General features: G+C 38.5%; 1 protein-coding gene across 1 annotated transcript in view; it reads right to left on the bottom strand.

Annotated features, from left to right (window-relative positions):
• The window catches only part of lmcd1 (LIM and cysteine-rich domains 1), a 34,480-nt gene that overhangs the window by 3,598 nt on the left and 15,623 nt on the right, over positions 1 to 15,259 (bottom strand). The window contains exons 4-5 of the mRNA XM_036559997.1: positions 8,731 to 9,075; positions 443 to 658 (exon numbers count right to left, since the gene is read on the bottom strand). Coding sequence (XP_036415890.1) covers positions 443 to 658; positions 8,731 to 9,075 — 561 coding nt within the window. The remainder of the gene's footprint in view (positions 1 to 442; positions 659 to 8,730; positions 9,076 to 15,259) is intronic.

Below are 15,259 nucleotides of genomic sequence, written 5' to 3'. Positions count from 1 at the left end.
AGTGGAAGGATGGACAGAAACACCTATGGATGTTTTCAGATCTGAAGCAGCTTGATTTTCTCCTCTCTCTCTAAGATGAAAGCTTTAAGTACTGTTTATCTGAGGGGGCAGTTATGATGGTCTACCAGGTCTTTGGAGTCCCATATCTCCTCATAATTTTTTAACTTCATGACTTTATGGCTATTTACACTGGAAACTGGAATAAATAATGCTCTGACCTTTGTACAGTACAGTAAGTAATCTCAAACAGATATGGTCATGTGGTTTAAATGTACATCCTAAAGCCTGATTCATCTGTACTTTTGTCCATCCAGACATTTCTTGGCTGCTACATTTGGAATCAGGGAAAATTGTGTGCACTAAATTTTTCAACAAACTATCATTCTAAACTCTCACACAGGTACAGTAGGAAATGGGCAAATGGGCAAATATATTGTCTCACCTCGTCACAGCCTGCACAGCGCGGTCTCAGGCTCTGGCAGTAATGGCGGCCGCACAGCAGAGTGCCTTTCCTCCAGAAGTACACCAGGTCCACCAGCGCCTCGCCACACTCAGCACAGACAAAGCAGGTGGGATGCCACAGCTTGTCATAGCCCGCCCTCTCTGCATACACCACTGGACTGTCCAGTGCCGCCAACTCCCCACAACCGCTGCAGTGCTGTGGAGAACAGGAACAAACAGTCATGCTGAGAGGAAGGAGAGCAAACAGTGGAAAAGAGAGGGAGAGAGGAAGGAAGGCAAACACCTACACTCAGCTGAGGGTATAAACTACAGAACAGCAATCTGAGAAAAGCTGATACTGAACTCCAGTATAAAGTAGGGCAGGAAAACGAATTTGACATTTAAAGGAAAACGAATCACATCATAATAATCAAAACTTTATTCAGTAATAAATTATCCATGTGTGAAAACTATAAAAATATATAAACTATAAACTAGACCTAATTGATAAATTATCTGTAATGAATGGAGTAAAAATGCATCATACTTCATTGTAATGTATCGTACTGTACTGTGTTGTATCATACTGTACTGTGGTTGGTACATTCTCTGAGAAAACATATTGAGCTATAGCTTGTGGATGGCAATGTTAGCTCACGGAACTGTAAACTACTGCTCAGAAACAAATGCGGGTGGATCAGAACAAACTCCACTGTGTTGTTCTTAAGTCACAAAAATTGTACTTTTAAAATATTTAGATCAAGAAATGTACTGAATTAAGTCACCTTTCTATCATATAGAATTGAGTTATATAGTTAGTTATGAATATATATATAGCATCATCATCATCGTTAACCGCTTAGTCCATAATAACATATATATGTATGATTTACAATTTCTTGTAATGTTATCTGCTTCTTGTAAAGATTTGTCTTTTCATTTACGAGGAATTCATTTGATTATAACGTCATTTTTAAGGTCCGATGGCTTTCCCAGTTGTTACAGAATCATCTATAGCTTTGTTCATCATTCTGGACCAAGGCCTGACTGATATGAATATTTTGCGGAATGTATATTTATATTTTACACTGGCATTTTATACTTTAGTAGTTTTAATTAAACAGCTTTACTGACTGATATGATTATCAGTAAAATCAAATAAACAGTACAAAACTTACAGTCTTAATAAAAATATTGAAACACTGTTTTTCGTATGTAAAATGTTATTATTGGTTCAATATGAAGTTTTTTGATATATTTGAGATGGTTTTGTTGTTTATTTGCCATGCTGGTGCCATTCCTTAGTTCTGCCTGTATGGCTGTCATATAATTAAACGGGGAGTGACTCATATTGGATTTATATTGGGAAGTTTGTATCTTGGAGATGCCGAAACTAAAAAGGCTGCTAATTATCAGCAATGCCAATAAAATTGTGTCGTCAATATTAGCCAATATTATCCGCCAACTGATTTATCAGTCATTTGAGTTCTATTCTAGGTATGTTTACAATTCTGTTCTGTTACAGCTTCCTACAAAAAAAGAATATTAGTATCGTATTAGAATCACTTTCTATTTCTATCTGCAACAAAACTGCTTTCATATTATTTCAAAAACTCCACACATGCATACTAGATACTAGAAAACCTTATACTGCATAAGTTCTTTAAACCACAAGAAAAGACCTGTGTACTAATGATTAATGGGTTCACTTCAGCATTACTCCTTCTCCTTCTCATACCTACTTCCACCTATCTCAATATACGACCTTGAAGAAGTTACATTTCGTCCCGTTCCGAATCTCCAGAGCTGTAATCAAAGCCACATTGTCATGGCAATAACACACAGGCCCCAAACTGAGCATTCCTGTTATGATAAAACAAAAATCAAGCGCAGATGTTGCTCTTGCTCTAATTATTTTCAGATTTGCAGCTTCCCTCCTTGCCTGAGCCGAGGGGGGGGGGGCTGGAAAAGCATCGCTGATGTGAAATAGGTGAGTTTTTGTTTATGGCTTGTATGTTTATAGTTTAATTCCCAGCCCAGACATCCTGACAAACAAAATCCCAAAAGGTTGCTCTGGACCCAGACCATCCTGCAGACAGTGAAAGCCTAACAACAAATAAGAGAACCTATTAGCTACAGACGCTGAGGCGAATCTATCAGCGCAGCAAAAATATCAGTTCCAACCAGAAAAATCCATAAATCATCTCAGCGGAGTCTTTGAACAAGCATTCACTTGCTGAATGTGTTTTACGTGAAAGGGTGGCATGTAGGCTTTTGAAATCTCTGTTTTCTATTCAAGACCCTACCAGAAAGAAAGAAAGAAAGAAAGAAAAAGACACTGCTTGCGTGGTAACAGCTTGCCAAATTCTGGAAATATGAGAGTAGCAGAGCGGTTTTACAGACAGAAACCCCCCTTTACACCGCAAGAGACCGAGCAAGGACAAATTAGGGTGAAAGAACTGAACTCACACATGCATTCAACAAAGGAGATCTTTGTAAAAGGAAATGTCTTCCAACTAAGGTGGGCAATATGGGAAAAATATCACTTTTTCATGCCACACAATATCAGGATATTTAATTTTTCTGAGGTTTGCAAACAAGTCAGAATAACAAACCAGCAAAATAATAGTGCCATGGCCTTTAGGTATAATACTTTTATACTTTGCATGCAAAAATAAACTTTTTAAGAAAGAATAGGGGAAAATAAATTTAGAAAACCAATTAAAAATAGTATAAATTTATAAAATAAGATCATGACATAATAAGCAGCTGCCTATTACTGTGTTATACAGTGGTGGCTGTTGTTTACAAGCTATCTACAGTTTGTCTACATCAGCGCCTGAATAATTTGAATACTCGAATATTTGTTCACTGTGTTGGTATTGGTTTCTCTATTTCGTATTTGGAAGCTTTGACTTTCTCTAAACCATAAAAATTATAGCCTGCAATAAATTGAATCAGCAAAAACTTTAAATAGAAAAGTTACTGTTAATATACGGAAAAATGTGATAAATAAATAAATAAATAGCTGGTTTAGTTGAATGCATCATAAACAATGCCAGGCATCCATGTCAAGTCGCCTCAGAGCAGAACAAACTACATCACTTTCTCTTTCAATTAAACAGTTTTACAGCAGGATCAAACTTGACTGCTCAAACAGCAGATCTGTTTATTTGTGACAAAATGACAGCAACACGTTTTTACTGCTGGATCAGGCGCGAGTTTCTTCTGCACATCGTTAGTACAACACAGGAGTTGCTCAGGAACTAATCACATTTTAGAAAATTATTCTAAATATAGTAGTTTAAACTGCTTTTGAAAGCAGCAGTGTGTGATTTGTGTGGATCTCTGCCGTTTTTCAGTATTCTAGGAGTACTGATGAAAACCATGATGTACTCAGAAAAGTGCATCACCATAATTTATCATGATAATGATAACGTTTCACATCACTCAGGCCCACTTCCACATAGCTGGCAGTTTGCCATTTGCATGTGTTTCGAGTAACACTCAATCTACACAGGAAATAAACATTTAATTTGTGTGGAGTGTCGTAAAACTGACATGTAATCCCCTCAAGCCAAGACTCCATGTGTTGAAAATAAGTGGAAAACCAACAGGAACTCCAGCGATTGCCATCTAGACTACATCCGAAAAAAGAAAGCCAGTGAGATTTTTACAGGCCTATAAATGTGTTCCAGCAAGGCAACTTAAGAAAAGCACTAATTTACACATCAACTGTAAACCACCAGCTTGAATTCGCTCGTAAGGCTTTTAAAAGACACTCTGTTCCCTTCGTTCGCTCAGAATGAGCATGATTAATGAAGAGCTGTAAAATCCTGCTGTAAAGCTGAAATGTGCTTTGAGTACACACTTTGGGTACACACTGCTACTCTCAGCTAACGCTTTACCTAATATGAGTCCCTGATTATTTCCCTGTGTAACATCCACTTTGCTGCACTAATGGTGGTCTTACTACTCTGCAGAGGCAGTGGGCAGTAACCAGCCATGGGCCAGTTTCCTAGACTCAGATTAATCTTAAGACTGGAATTAAGGGGAATCTTAAAGAAGATAACATAAAAGAGTGTGTTATCACAAATAACATCACAGCTGTGATTGGGTTGCAGGCATAAGCTGAAGGCAAACACAGTAGATCATCACACTGTTCACTGTTCATCACCATTATTTGCGATAATGCACTACCTCGGGTGTTCTGTGTCTTTTATACACGAACAGTTCTGCAAAATAAAGAACAAAGTAAAGCAAAAAAGCCCCAAACATTCTATCAAATGTGCATAAACACCGGCAATTCCTTCTGCCTCAAATGGTATCTGTGTAAGTGTCAAGTGAGATGATCTTAAATCTAGTTGACATGTCTATTGTTTCCCATTTTAAGCCACGGGGGGAGCTGGAGCCTTTCCCAGCAGTCATTGGGTGGAAGGCAGTATACACCCTGGACAGGTCACCAGTCCATCACAGGGCAGACAGACAGACATACACACACATTCATACCTAGGGGCAATTTAGCATGTCCAATTAGCCTGACTGCATGTCTTTGGACTGTGTGAGGAAACCGGAGAACCCGGAGGAAACCCACACAGACACGGGGAGAACATGCAAACTCCACACAGAAAGGACCCTGGTCGCCCAGCTGGGGAATCGAACCCAGGCCCTTTTTTCTGTGAGGCGACAGCGCTACCTACTGCGTCTGACTAAACATGTCAAGAATGTTCTCTCAACAGGAGAAATATTGGATTTATTGACTATAAATCAGACAATTTTACTTGACAAGGTACCCTTTTTTCTATTCATAGAGCCATAAAACTGTCACAATATCAAGTTTTTCAACACTGGCCAGATTAGGCTGAATGTAGTTTTGTTCTTTAAAGGGTTTCACAGCCCGTCTTGTTTACTAAATTGTATTCTGTTCATTTCTGTTTAATCCCAGTTTGTTTACAGAAGTTATCTAATGCCTAATGTGCAAAAGGAGAAACTTAGTAATGACTACCTGCAGCATAAGTTGTTGCTTGGCAGCATAGATATACATACTTAGATGCCGCGTTGGGTCCTGCCAGGCACGTCAACGGTGCCACCCTTTTGGGGCAATCAACGTCGCTGCTGGACTGCATTCAGTACCATTACAGAGCGGCAGTTTAAGAAAGATATTGTCCAAAATTACACTATTTCAAAAATATTTCACCCAGAAAGTGGGATAGGATTATATAACAGAGGGAACGCAGCGATCCATGCTCATGATTGTGTGATGTTTAAGTGTAGATACAGCCGTGTGGTTGGTGATGCACAGAGAACCTGTTGATATGATTGTTTTTCCTCTGGTTTTACATTAAGCTTATTTCCTTTAATAGTCTATGCAGGGGATCTTAACTTTATGTAGTACTTATTTACTTACAATGATGGTTAAAGCTTTGTAGCTCAGTAAATTATAGCATTCCTTAATCCGTGTAGAGATTCATGACAGATTATAATGTTAGCACCTTTTTACACAAACCTGAAATCACCTTCTTATTTGCCAGCTTCTTGTTCGAATTTTCCTGTTCCACCTTAAATGGTGCATCTTCAGGCGCCAGAAAGTGACTGCTGCACTATTTAAGGTGGAATGGGAAAACTTTAGCTTCAAAGCCAACTTTAGCTCCATCCTTCTTACTGTGTTTTGGGGGTTTATTTTATTTTTATGTGTATTAAGATTAGAAATGATTCACACGTTGATGGATTTGCTGATATGTGTGAGATTATGTTTCTACTGGAGCGCTAAACAGTTTTAAGGACAGGTGTTGACTGAATAATTTCCTGCTGGTCTGTTATTTAGAATGATCACAGAAATAAAAGCTAATGAGAGCACTTCTCAACCAATCAGGTAGTGTCGAACAGTTGTGTGATTGCAATTTAATCCAAGACCTAATCTATGACCACAAAACTGGTCCTATATGTTCTTATATTTCCATATAGTTGTACCTTTCTGAGTATTTTTTAAATGTTAATACTTTTTGTATTCAAATATAGTTGTGAAAAATGTAACGTTCTTTTTACTCATTTTCATTTTAGCTATTCACATTGAGTTATTATAATTTCTCTGTTTGTATTTTGTTCTGTTCTGTTGGTTCAGCATCTTCATCCAGATGCTTTGCTGTTTCCTCTCATTTTGGAGGTTTAGCAATTTAGTTGAGACCAAAAGGATCCAAAAGCACCTGACAAACTTCCAGTCCTACGCTGATAGATCCTGGATGAAGTTCCACTATAGATCTATACAAAAATACCTTTTTTTGAAAATATTTTCAGTGCAAATGTTTCTTGCTAGGTTACTTTTAAACCTATTTGAGTCCCTATTCCATTCAATGACACTTTAACGTGTATATGGGTTCCTACTACCACCCCTGCTCTGAGGCTGTTTCTTTCAAAGGTAGCTATCAGCCTTCCTCCAGCAGCAAATGACCTGCTCAGCCTTAATCATGGCCTTAATCAAGCTGTTTGCTCCAAAATCAAAACAAGAGCTTTTTCCTTCAACTTAAAATGCAAGCAGCAAAGTGGCTGCAGATGTTTACTCTGAACATCAGCCTTGATAAGCAGAAGTGGATAATCAGCAAATTGCAGGTGGCTGCAAAAGACCCATGTCTGCAGTTTGAACTAATTCAAGATAGAAGGCCAATTAACTGTGATTGGTCTAGGTAGTATCCACTGTACGTTAAAGCTGCTTCTGAGAGCTCCTGCATTCTGGAGCTCCACATGGTCAGGCATATGGAGGGTTTGGCCTTGAGGTGCAAACGCAGTGTCTTGATTCGCTGCAGCCCTTCTCTGATATGCATTAGCAAACCGGTTCCTCACTGTAGCAGCTGTGATGAATGTGTCTAGCTTTGTTACATATTTGAATTCCCTGGGAAGAGTAGTACATGGCATTAATTAAGCCTAAATCACAGGGCTGAGAGGAAGCGCTGGCTGTATTTCAGGTTCTGGGGAAGTTTTTGAGATACATATCACGATACTGGTGGTTTACAATGATAGTGATGGATGGATGAAGGCAGATAAGGCAGAAGAGGGGGTTGTTAGAGAGAGATATTTCAGACAGACTGTAGGGAACTGAGCTCTAACCAACAGACAATCTTGAAGCAATTAAGAGTTTTCCAGTCTTACCAAAATATGGATCTTGCATTTTTCTACTTGGCCCACATCAAAAGGAGACAGAGAGCATGTGCGTGTGCGTGCATAAGCTGCGTGAAATACCAATTAAGTACTTGAGTATCTCTGTGTTCTTGATTAGACATCATTATGATTCTTACGTAAAAGGTTAAAATCATCAGGACACCTCAAATTTCAACACAGAAATTTCAGAATTTATTTTTAAACTATACTGAAGCAGCAGTTTGCACAGCAGTGTAATATAACAGGGGCGCACAATCATAATCGGGCATAATTTTCACTCCTAACGCGATTGGCAATCATCCGATTTATTTAAAACTTTAGCCAATCTGTGTTGCGATTTTATGAGATACATAATATGAGCCAGATAAGTAGACGGACGCTGCTTTCATTTTTAACCACTGCTACTTTTGTTGTTTAAAAGAACTTCGCATTAGGGATTTTAACCATTTTACTTATAGAATATCTGAATTTTGAAGTGACTAGTAATGAACTACCCCAACAAGAAACTATTTTATATCATGATTCATATGAAGCACCACTCTTCCATAGCAGCCCTGGGCCTTCTCTCTACAATCCACTAGCTCAGCCTGTGCTAACATAAAACTGGCAATATTCCAGTAAGTCCATGAACTTTCTTATTTTTTGTCATATAATCATAAACATTTCATTAAATAGCAGTATTTAATGTAAAAACATTCACTTTGTAAGCAGCATTTTGTCCAATGTCTGAAAATTTCCAACATAGCTTATATTATTGATGATATTTTCCAGTAAATCGGTGTCAGACAAGAACAAGTGGTATTGTGTCATCTCTAGGTGATAGCATTGTATGGACACTATAGCCTCTCGATGTTGGTCTCCCCCATGTGTCAGACAAAATTACCCTTCAGTGGAGGAGCCTGTTTCGCCTGTGAATGGCTAACAAAAGTTGCTCAAAAAATCATTTAACAGCTAATCTGACTGTGACTGTGACATGTCATGACAGACCATGACGTAAAAAAATCGTGATTTGTGCACGTCTAAAATATAGGTAACAAAAAACAACAGCCTTTTTTGGGAAGTTTTACATTTGAAAATAATCAGATAATTTTATTTTGGCCAAATAATTAGCCTATAACCACACGCACTCGAACTTACATATTGGCTCTTCTTGCTGTTCTCCTCCAGTGTTCCATTGGTGGTAGGTTCTGGGTTGGGCTGCTCTTGGGTACCCTTCTCGTTCTTCTGCTTGCCAGCGTTCTCTTTGGCTGCTCCTCCCTCTCCAGGCAGCGCCACCTCTCCCACTCCCAAAGCTTCCTCCTTATAGCTTTTCACAAACTGAGCCATGGCTTTCACTTCAGCCTCTGACAGGCTGTGGCAGTGCGAGGGGTCCTCATCGTATGCTGGAAGCTGTCTCATCAGCTGTCTGCGCCGGTACAGCGCGCCCTCCGTGCCCGCTACAGGCTGCCTTTCCTCAGGGAGAAGCTCCATGTACTGCACGGCCTGGTTGGCACAGATACACATACAAAGAGAGAGAGAGAGAGAATGAGAGGGACATAGTTAGAAAAACAAATTAACCAAAAGCTCAACTAAACAGGTACGTTTTTAGCCTAGACTTAAAGATGGAGGCTGTGTCTGAGTCCCGAACACAGACTGGTAGGTTATTCCAAAGCTGGGGGGCTTTGTATGAAAAGGCTCTCCCCCCTGACGTAACTTTATTTATTCTGGGTACTAATAATGAGCCCGCACCTTGTGATCTAAGTGGGCGTGTCGGTTGATAATAGGAAATAAGGTCACTGAGGTACTGAGGAGCAAGGCCATTCAAAGCTTTATATGTCAGTAGAAGAATTTTGTACTCAATGCGGAATTTAACTGGCAACCAGTGTAAGGTACACAAAATTGGGCTAATGTGGTCAAATTTCCTGGTTTTGCTGAGAACTCTGGCTGCAGCATTCTGGACTAACTGAAGCTTGTTAAGGTTTTGGCTGGAACAACCAGAAAGCAGAGCGTTACACTAATCTAACCTGGACGTGATGAAGGCGTGAACTAACGTTTCTGCATCCTGTAGCGACAGTGCATTTCTTAATTTAGCGATGTTACGCAGGTGGAGGAAAGCTATTCTGGTAATATTGGTAATATGCTCATCGAAGGCCAGACTGGGATCAATCGTGACACCAAGGCTTTTTACAGATGTGCCTGGTGCAATTGAGAAACTATCGAGATTAAGAGTAAACGTAGGCAGATTATCCCTAGCAGCTTTTGGACCAAGAAGAAGGACTTCGGTTTTGTCCGAATTTAGTAAAAGGAAGTTGCTTGACATCCATTCTTTAATGTCTTTTACACAGTCCTCTATCTTATTAAGTTCAGTTTTGTCCTCTGGTTTAGCTGAAATATATAATTGTGTATCATCGGCATAGCAGTGGAAACTGATGCCATGTTTTCTAATGATGGTACCTAGTGGTAGCATATATAAGGTAAATAACATGGGTCCTAAGACAGAGCCCTGTGGAACACCATACTTTACTCTTGTGAGAGCTGATGGTTCACCATTTACATTAACAAACTCAAAGCGATCACTAAGGTAAGATTTGAACCACGAAAGAGCTTTACCTGTCACTCCTACTAGTTTCTCAAGCCTGTCTAATAGAATGGAATGGTCTATTGTGTCAAATGCTGCACTAAGATCGAGTAAAACCAGTAAGGATATGTTTCCTTTGTCAGCGGATAATAAAAGATCATTTACAATTTTCACTAATGCTGTTTCGGTACTATGGTGAGGCCTGAAGCCAGACTGAAATTTTTCATATATATTACTCCTATGCAGATGAGAACATAATTGTTTTGCCACGGCTTTCTCTAAGATTTTTGATAAAAAGGGAAGATTTTTAATAGGTCTATAGTTTGATAGCTCAGAGGGGTCAAGACTAGGTTTCTTTATTAAGGGTTTAATTACACCTAATTTAAGAGATTTTGGAACATACCCGAGGCTGAGAGAAGAGTTTATTATAATTAGAAAGGGCTTAGTTATTTCTGGCAAAACATCTTTAAGTAAACCTGTAGGAATAGGATCTAGTATACAAGTTGTTGTTTTTGTAGATGAAATAATTTGGACGAGCTCTGTTTGTTGGAGTAAAGTAAAAGACTCCAGCGTCTCTGTAGTGGTTATACTGCACTCTAGATCTAGATTAGGTTTATAGGACACTGCACTGCAATGCTGCGCATTTTGAATTTTGTGCCTAATCAATTCAATTTTATTATTGAAGAAGTTCATGAAGTCAATGCTGCTGTAGGCTGATGGTATCTGGGCTTCAGTAGCTGCTTGATTATTAGTTAATTTAGAGATAGTACTGAATAGTAGCCTAGGATTATTCTTGTTATTTCCAATCAATGATGAGAGATAGGCTGAACGTGCTGACTTTAGTGCTTTTCTATAGTCTATAAGACTCTCCTTCCAGGCAGAATGGAAAACCTCAAGTTTAGTCTGACGCCATTTACGCTCTAATCACTAACAGTCTGTTTCATAGCTCGAGTATGGTCATTGTACCATGGAGCCTTTTCTGCCTTATTCTTTTACTTTTAATGGAGCCACATTATCTAAAGTGGAGCGAAAAGTGTCTTCCAAACATTTAGTCAGTATATCTAATTCACTGGGTTCAGACGGACAACTAATTAAGGACGAAAGATCTGGAAGATTTTCAATAAAGCTACTGGGTGTAGACGATGTTATAGTACGTTTAACACTATAGCGTGTGGATGAACATATATTACGACTAAAACTGATTTCATATGAGATTAAGTAGTGGTCTGACACTGCTGTGGTCTGAGGAAGGATGGCCAAATGCTTAATGTCTATACCTAAGGTCAATATTAAGTCTAGAGTGTGGTTACAGTAATGAGTAGGCCCCATAATATTTTGAGTGAAGCCAAAACAGTCTAAAATAGATATGAATGCCTTACTTAGCGGATCCTGTGGTTTGTCTTTGTGGATATTAAAATCTCCAACAATTATTACTTTAAAATAGTTGGATCAACTTGAAAATTTAAGACAATCTGCTGCACAGCTTTTTGGAGTTACCTCAATTTATTTTAGTCAAAAGATCTCCTGACTCGCATTTTGGTGAGCAGTACGAGCGCAATATGATTTAATATGAGCGTACTCGAAATAAAAAAATAAATATTCTTTTTATAGCCTAAAATTCCTACACTTTTTTACTCCAATCTCTGCCCAGTTCAACTGTGTTGGTGACTTAACTGATGAAAAAGCCCTAAAAAAATTAGATTAGGGGTTTAAAAAATTAGACAAAATTAAAATAACTCAAAAAGCTATGTGGCAAATTGTTTTAAGTTGACCCACATATCATTCTGTGGTCATCACCTAGTGTGGGCAGTGGCTCAGCAGCGGCTTTAGCATAACAATAAATTGTGCTTATGTAAGGGTCCTTTCAGGTCACGCATGATAGATATAAGTCACTTACAAAGATGGATGTCAATTGTCAAAGTAGAAAGGTCAGATATGAGCAAAAAATTGAGCAGTAAGACTAAATGAGGGGTGGGCAAAATGACAATATGTTTTCTGAGTACACACCTAAAAATAGTGGTTCTAGAACCATGAACACTCAAAGAACCCTTTGCATGATTAAAGGGTTCTTTGCATCATGAAGGGATACTTCAAATTAGTGGAGAATGTGCTGTAGATGGTTCTACATAGCCCCAAAAAGGGTTCCTCTATTGTTATGATGCTGTCAGGCTTGTTAGAATAGAAGAACTCTTTTCGGTGCTATAAAAACCCTTTTCAAAAAGGTGCTATATAGAACCATCTTTAGCACATTCTCCATTAATCTGAAGAACCCTTTCACAATCAAAGAACACTTTAATCATGCACAGGGTTCTTTGAGTGTTCATGGTTCTACATATAATCACTTTCTTTACTACAGAATGCTTGGAAGAACCATCATTTCTAAGTGCGTATATTGTGGATATTGTGGTCAGCAGTTAAAGAACACTGACCATCTGCATTTTCACTACAAACAGATCATAGTCAGTCCTGTTTTGAACTGCAGTGAGAGAAACACTGAATAAAAGTCATTGTATTATCATGTATTTCTAAATGCAGCTCTACTGTTTCTTTTTTGCTTATTCCAACTTATTAAACCTCAGAAAACTGAATACTGTGATGCACATTGTGTTGTCAAAATATCTTGAAGTACTGTGTTGTTATATTTTTGCCCTTACTTGTTATATGAACATACCTATAACGAACTAAAGGCAAAAGCTCTTTATAGTCTTACAAAATTAAAACCTCTGCATTACATCTGGATTTGTAAAAGACCCACATAAACAAGCAGAAATCCCCAATGAACTCTCCTAAGACTGAACTGGCCCAAACATGAAGCAAGCAGTGTCTCTTGAGCCCAGAAGTCCTAAGAGCTGCACTGTATTATTTATGCAGGATAAGCTGTTCACAAAGAGCCCTAATCTAAGAAGGTAAAGTTTCCAAAAAAAAGAAGACAGGCAATCCATTCATGCAGGAGACCCACCGGAGCTACAACAGACTTTTCCTCCTTTTCCCCGTTCTCCCTCTCCAATCCACCCAGGCACACAGCAACACTGATTCACTGTTAAACCCTCTTTATAATTGTGTTCAACACCAATGCTTTAATATAAACTTTAAGAGTCATTTAACAGCCATTATGTGACAAATAAAAATTATGCTTCTTCTGGCAGGGCTGGGATTCCGGAAAACATTCCAGTTCCTAAATGAGGAGGAGTGAGGAGGGTTAGGGGATGGGATAGCCACTGTTCTTGTCTGTCCCATCACTGTAACACTGCCCTACTGGATACACCTACAAATGAGACAAATGAGCTACTGCACACAAACCGAAAGGAGATGAGGGAGACTAGGCAGGGAAAAGCCAGAGAACTTAAAATTTCTGTAAGGTTTTCCAGAAATTTCCACATAAAATATATATCATCGCAATTTTGTCTGTCAGTTTACTTACATTTACTTTCATTTTATTCATGGGAAAGTGAAATGCACATTTAAATCAAGTATGACTTTTTTGCCACATAAATACAAACCCAATTCCAAAAAAGGGGCAGCAGGTAAAAGGCAAATAAAATGAATGGATGAATTGGAAATTCACTTGACCTTGATTTAAATTAAAACAGTATAACAACAAGATATTTTGTGTTTTCTTCTTCTGGACTTCGTTTTGGTTTTATAAATATGCACTCATCCTGAAACTGACTGCCTGCAACACATTCCAAAAAAGTTGAAACATGAGCAATATAATACTGGAAACATTGTGAAATATTCCAAAAACATCATAACAGATGATTAACAAATCATGCTTGTGTATAAAAGGAGCACTTAGGAAAGGTAGAGTCCTTTCTGAGCAAGAATGAGTCAAGGCACACAACTTTGTCAAAAAATGTGTCAACAGTTTAAGAACAGCATTTCTTAGTGAGTGAACACAAGGATTTTAGTTTCTTCCCGCTCTATGGTGCGGAATATCAAGATTCAGGGAATCTGACAAAACATCTGTGCAAAAAGGGCAAGGCCAAAAATCAACACTCAGCGCCTGTGATCAAGCGGCACTGCTCACCGACATGCCTCTGCGATAAATATAACCACATAGGCTCGGGAATGCTCTGAAAAACATTTTCAGTAAACACAGTTTGTTGCTGCATCTACAAATGCAGGTTAAGACTTCATGTATCAACAACATCCAGAAACGCCGCCGACTTCTCAGAGCTAAAAGTCATCTGAGAAAGACTTACGTGGTCTGAGGAGTCCAAATTGTTTTTAAAAATAATGTATTTTGTGCTCTCCAGGCCAAAAAGGTACAGGACCATCACAACAGTTACCAACCCAAAATTCAAAAGGCAGCGTCTGTCATGGTGAAACTTGTACATCTGTAATGGCACCTTAATGCTGAGGGTTACATACGGATTTTGAAGCAAAGTATACTGTAGATTGGCACAGTCTTGCTGATACAAAGCGGGATGTCCTACATGTGTTACAACAGCAAGGCGTCTTAGTAAGAGGGTGCAGGTGCTAGATTGGCCTGCCTGCAATCCAGAACTGTCTCCTACTGAAAACATATGTTGCATTATGCAGCATAAAATACAACAACAGAGACTCTGAACTGTTGAGCAGCTTAAATTTGACATCAAGCAAGAATGGGAAAAAATTTGACTTTCCACTTTCACAGTTTTCACAGTATTTGGTGTCCTCAGTTCCTAAAAGATTACTGAATGTCTCTAAAAAGAAAGGTGATGAAACACAGGGGTAAATGTGGCCCTGTCCCAAATTATTTGGAACATGTTGCAGGCATCAAATTTAGGATAAGCGTATGTAAACAAAAACCAATGAAGTTAATTAGTTAACACATTAAATATCTTGCCTTTGTGGTGTTTTAACTGAATACAGTTCAAAAAGCAGTAACAAATCATTGCTGCCTGTTTTTACTTTACAAACTGTTTTAACTTCTTAAGAATCTGGGGTGCAACCTCAATCTCATCAGACATATCTCCTAAAAATGTATAACTTAATGGCAATTTTACTGGAAATCAAACCCATGAAAGTCTCTGACACAGCACAGTGGTGTATTACATGAACACAAATTTGTCTTTCAATTTATTTACTTTTGGCAATGACTGAGTTGATGTAATATAATTTATTTGT

The sequence above is a fragment of the Colossoma macropomum genome, unplaced genomic scaffold (genome assembly GCF_904425465.1).
Source record: "Colossoma macropomum unplaced genomic scaffold, Colossoma_macropomum, whole genome shotgun sequence".
NCBI classification, from domain to species: domain Eukaryota; kingdom Metazoa; phylum Chordata; class Actinopteri; order Characiformes; family Serrasalmidae; genus Colossoma; species Colossoma macropomum.
This window is presented reverse-complemented; position numbering and strand designations above follow the sequence as displayed.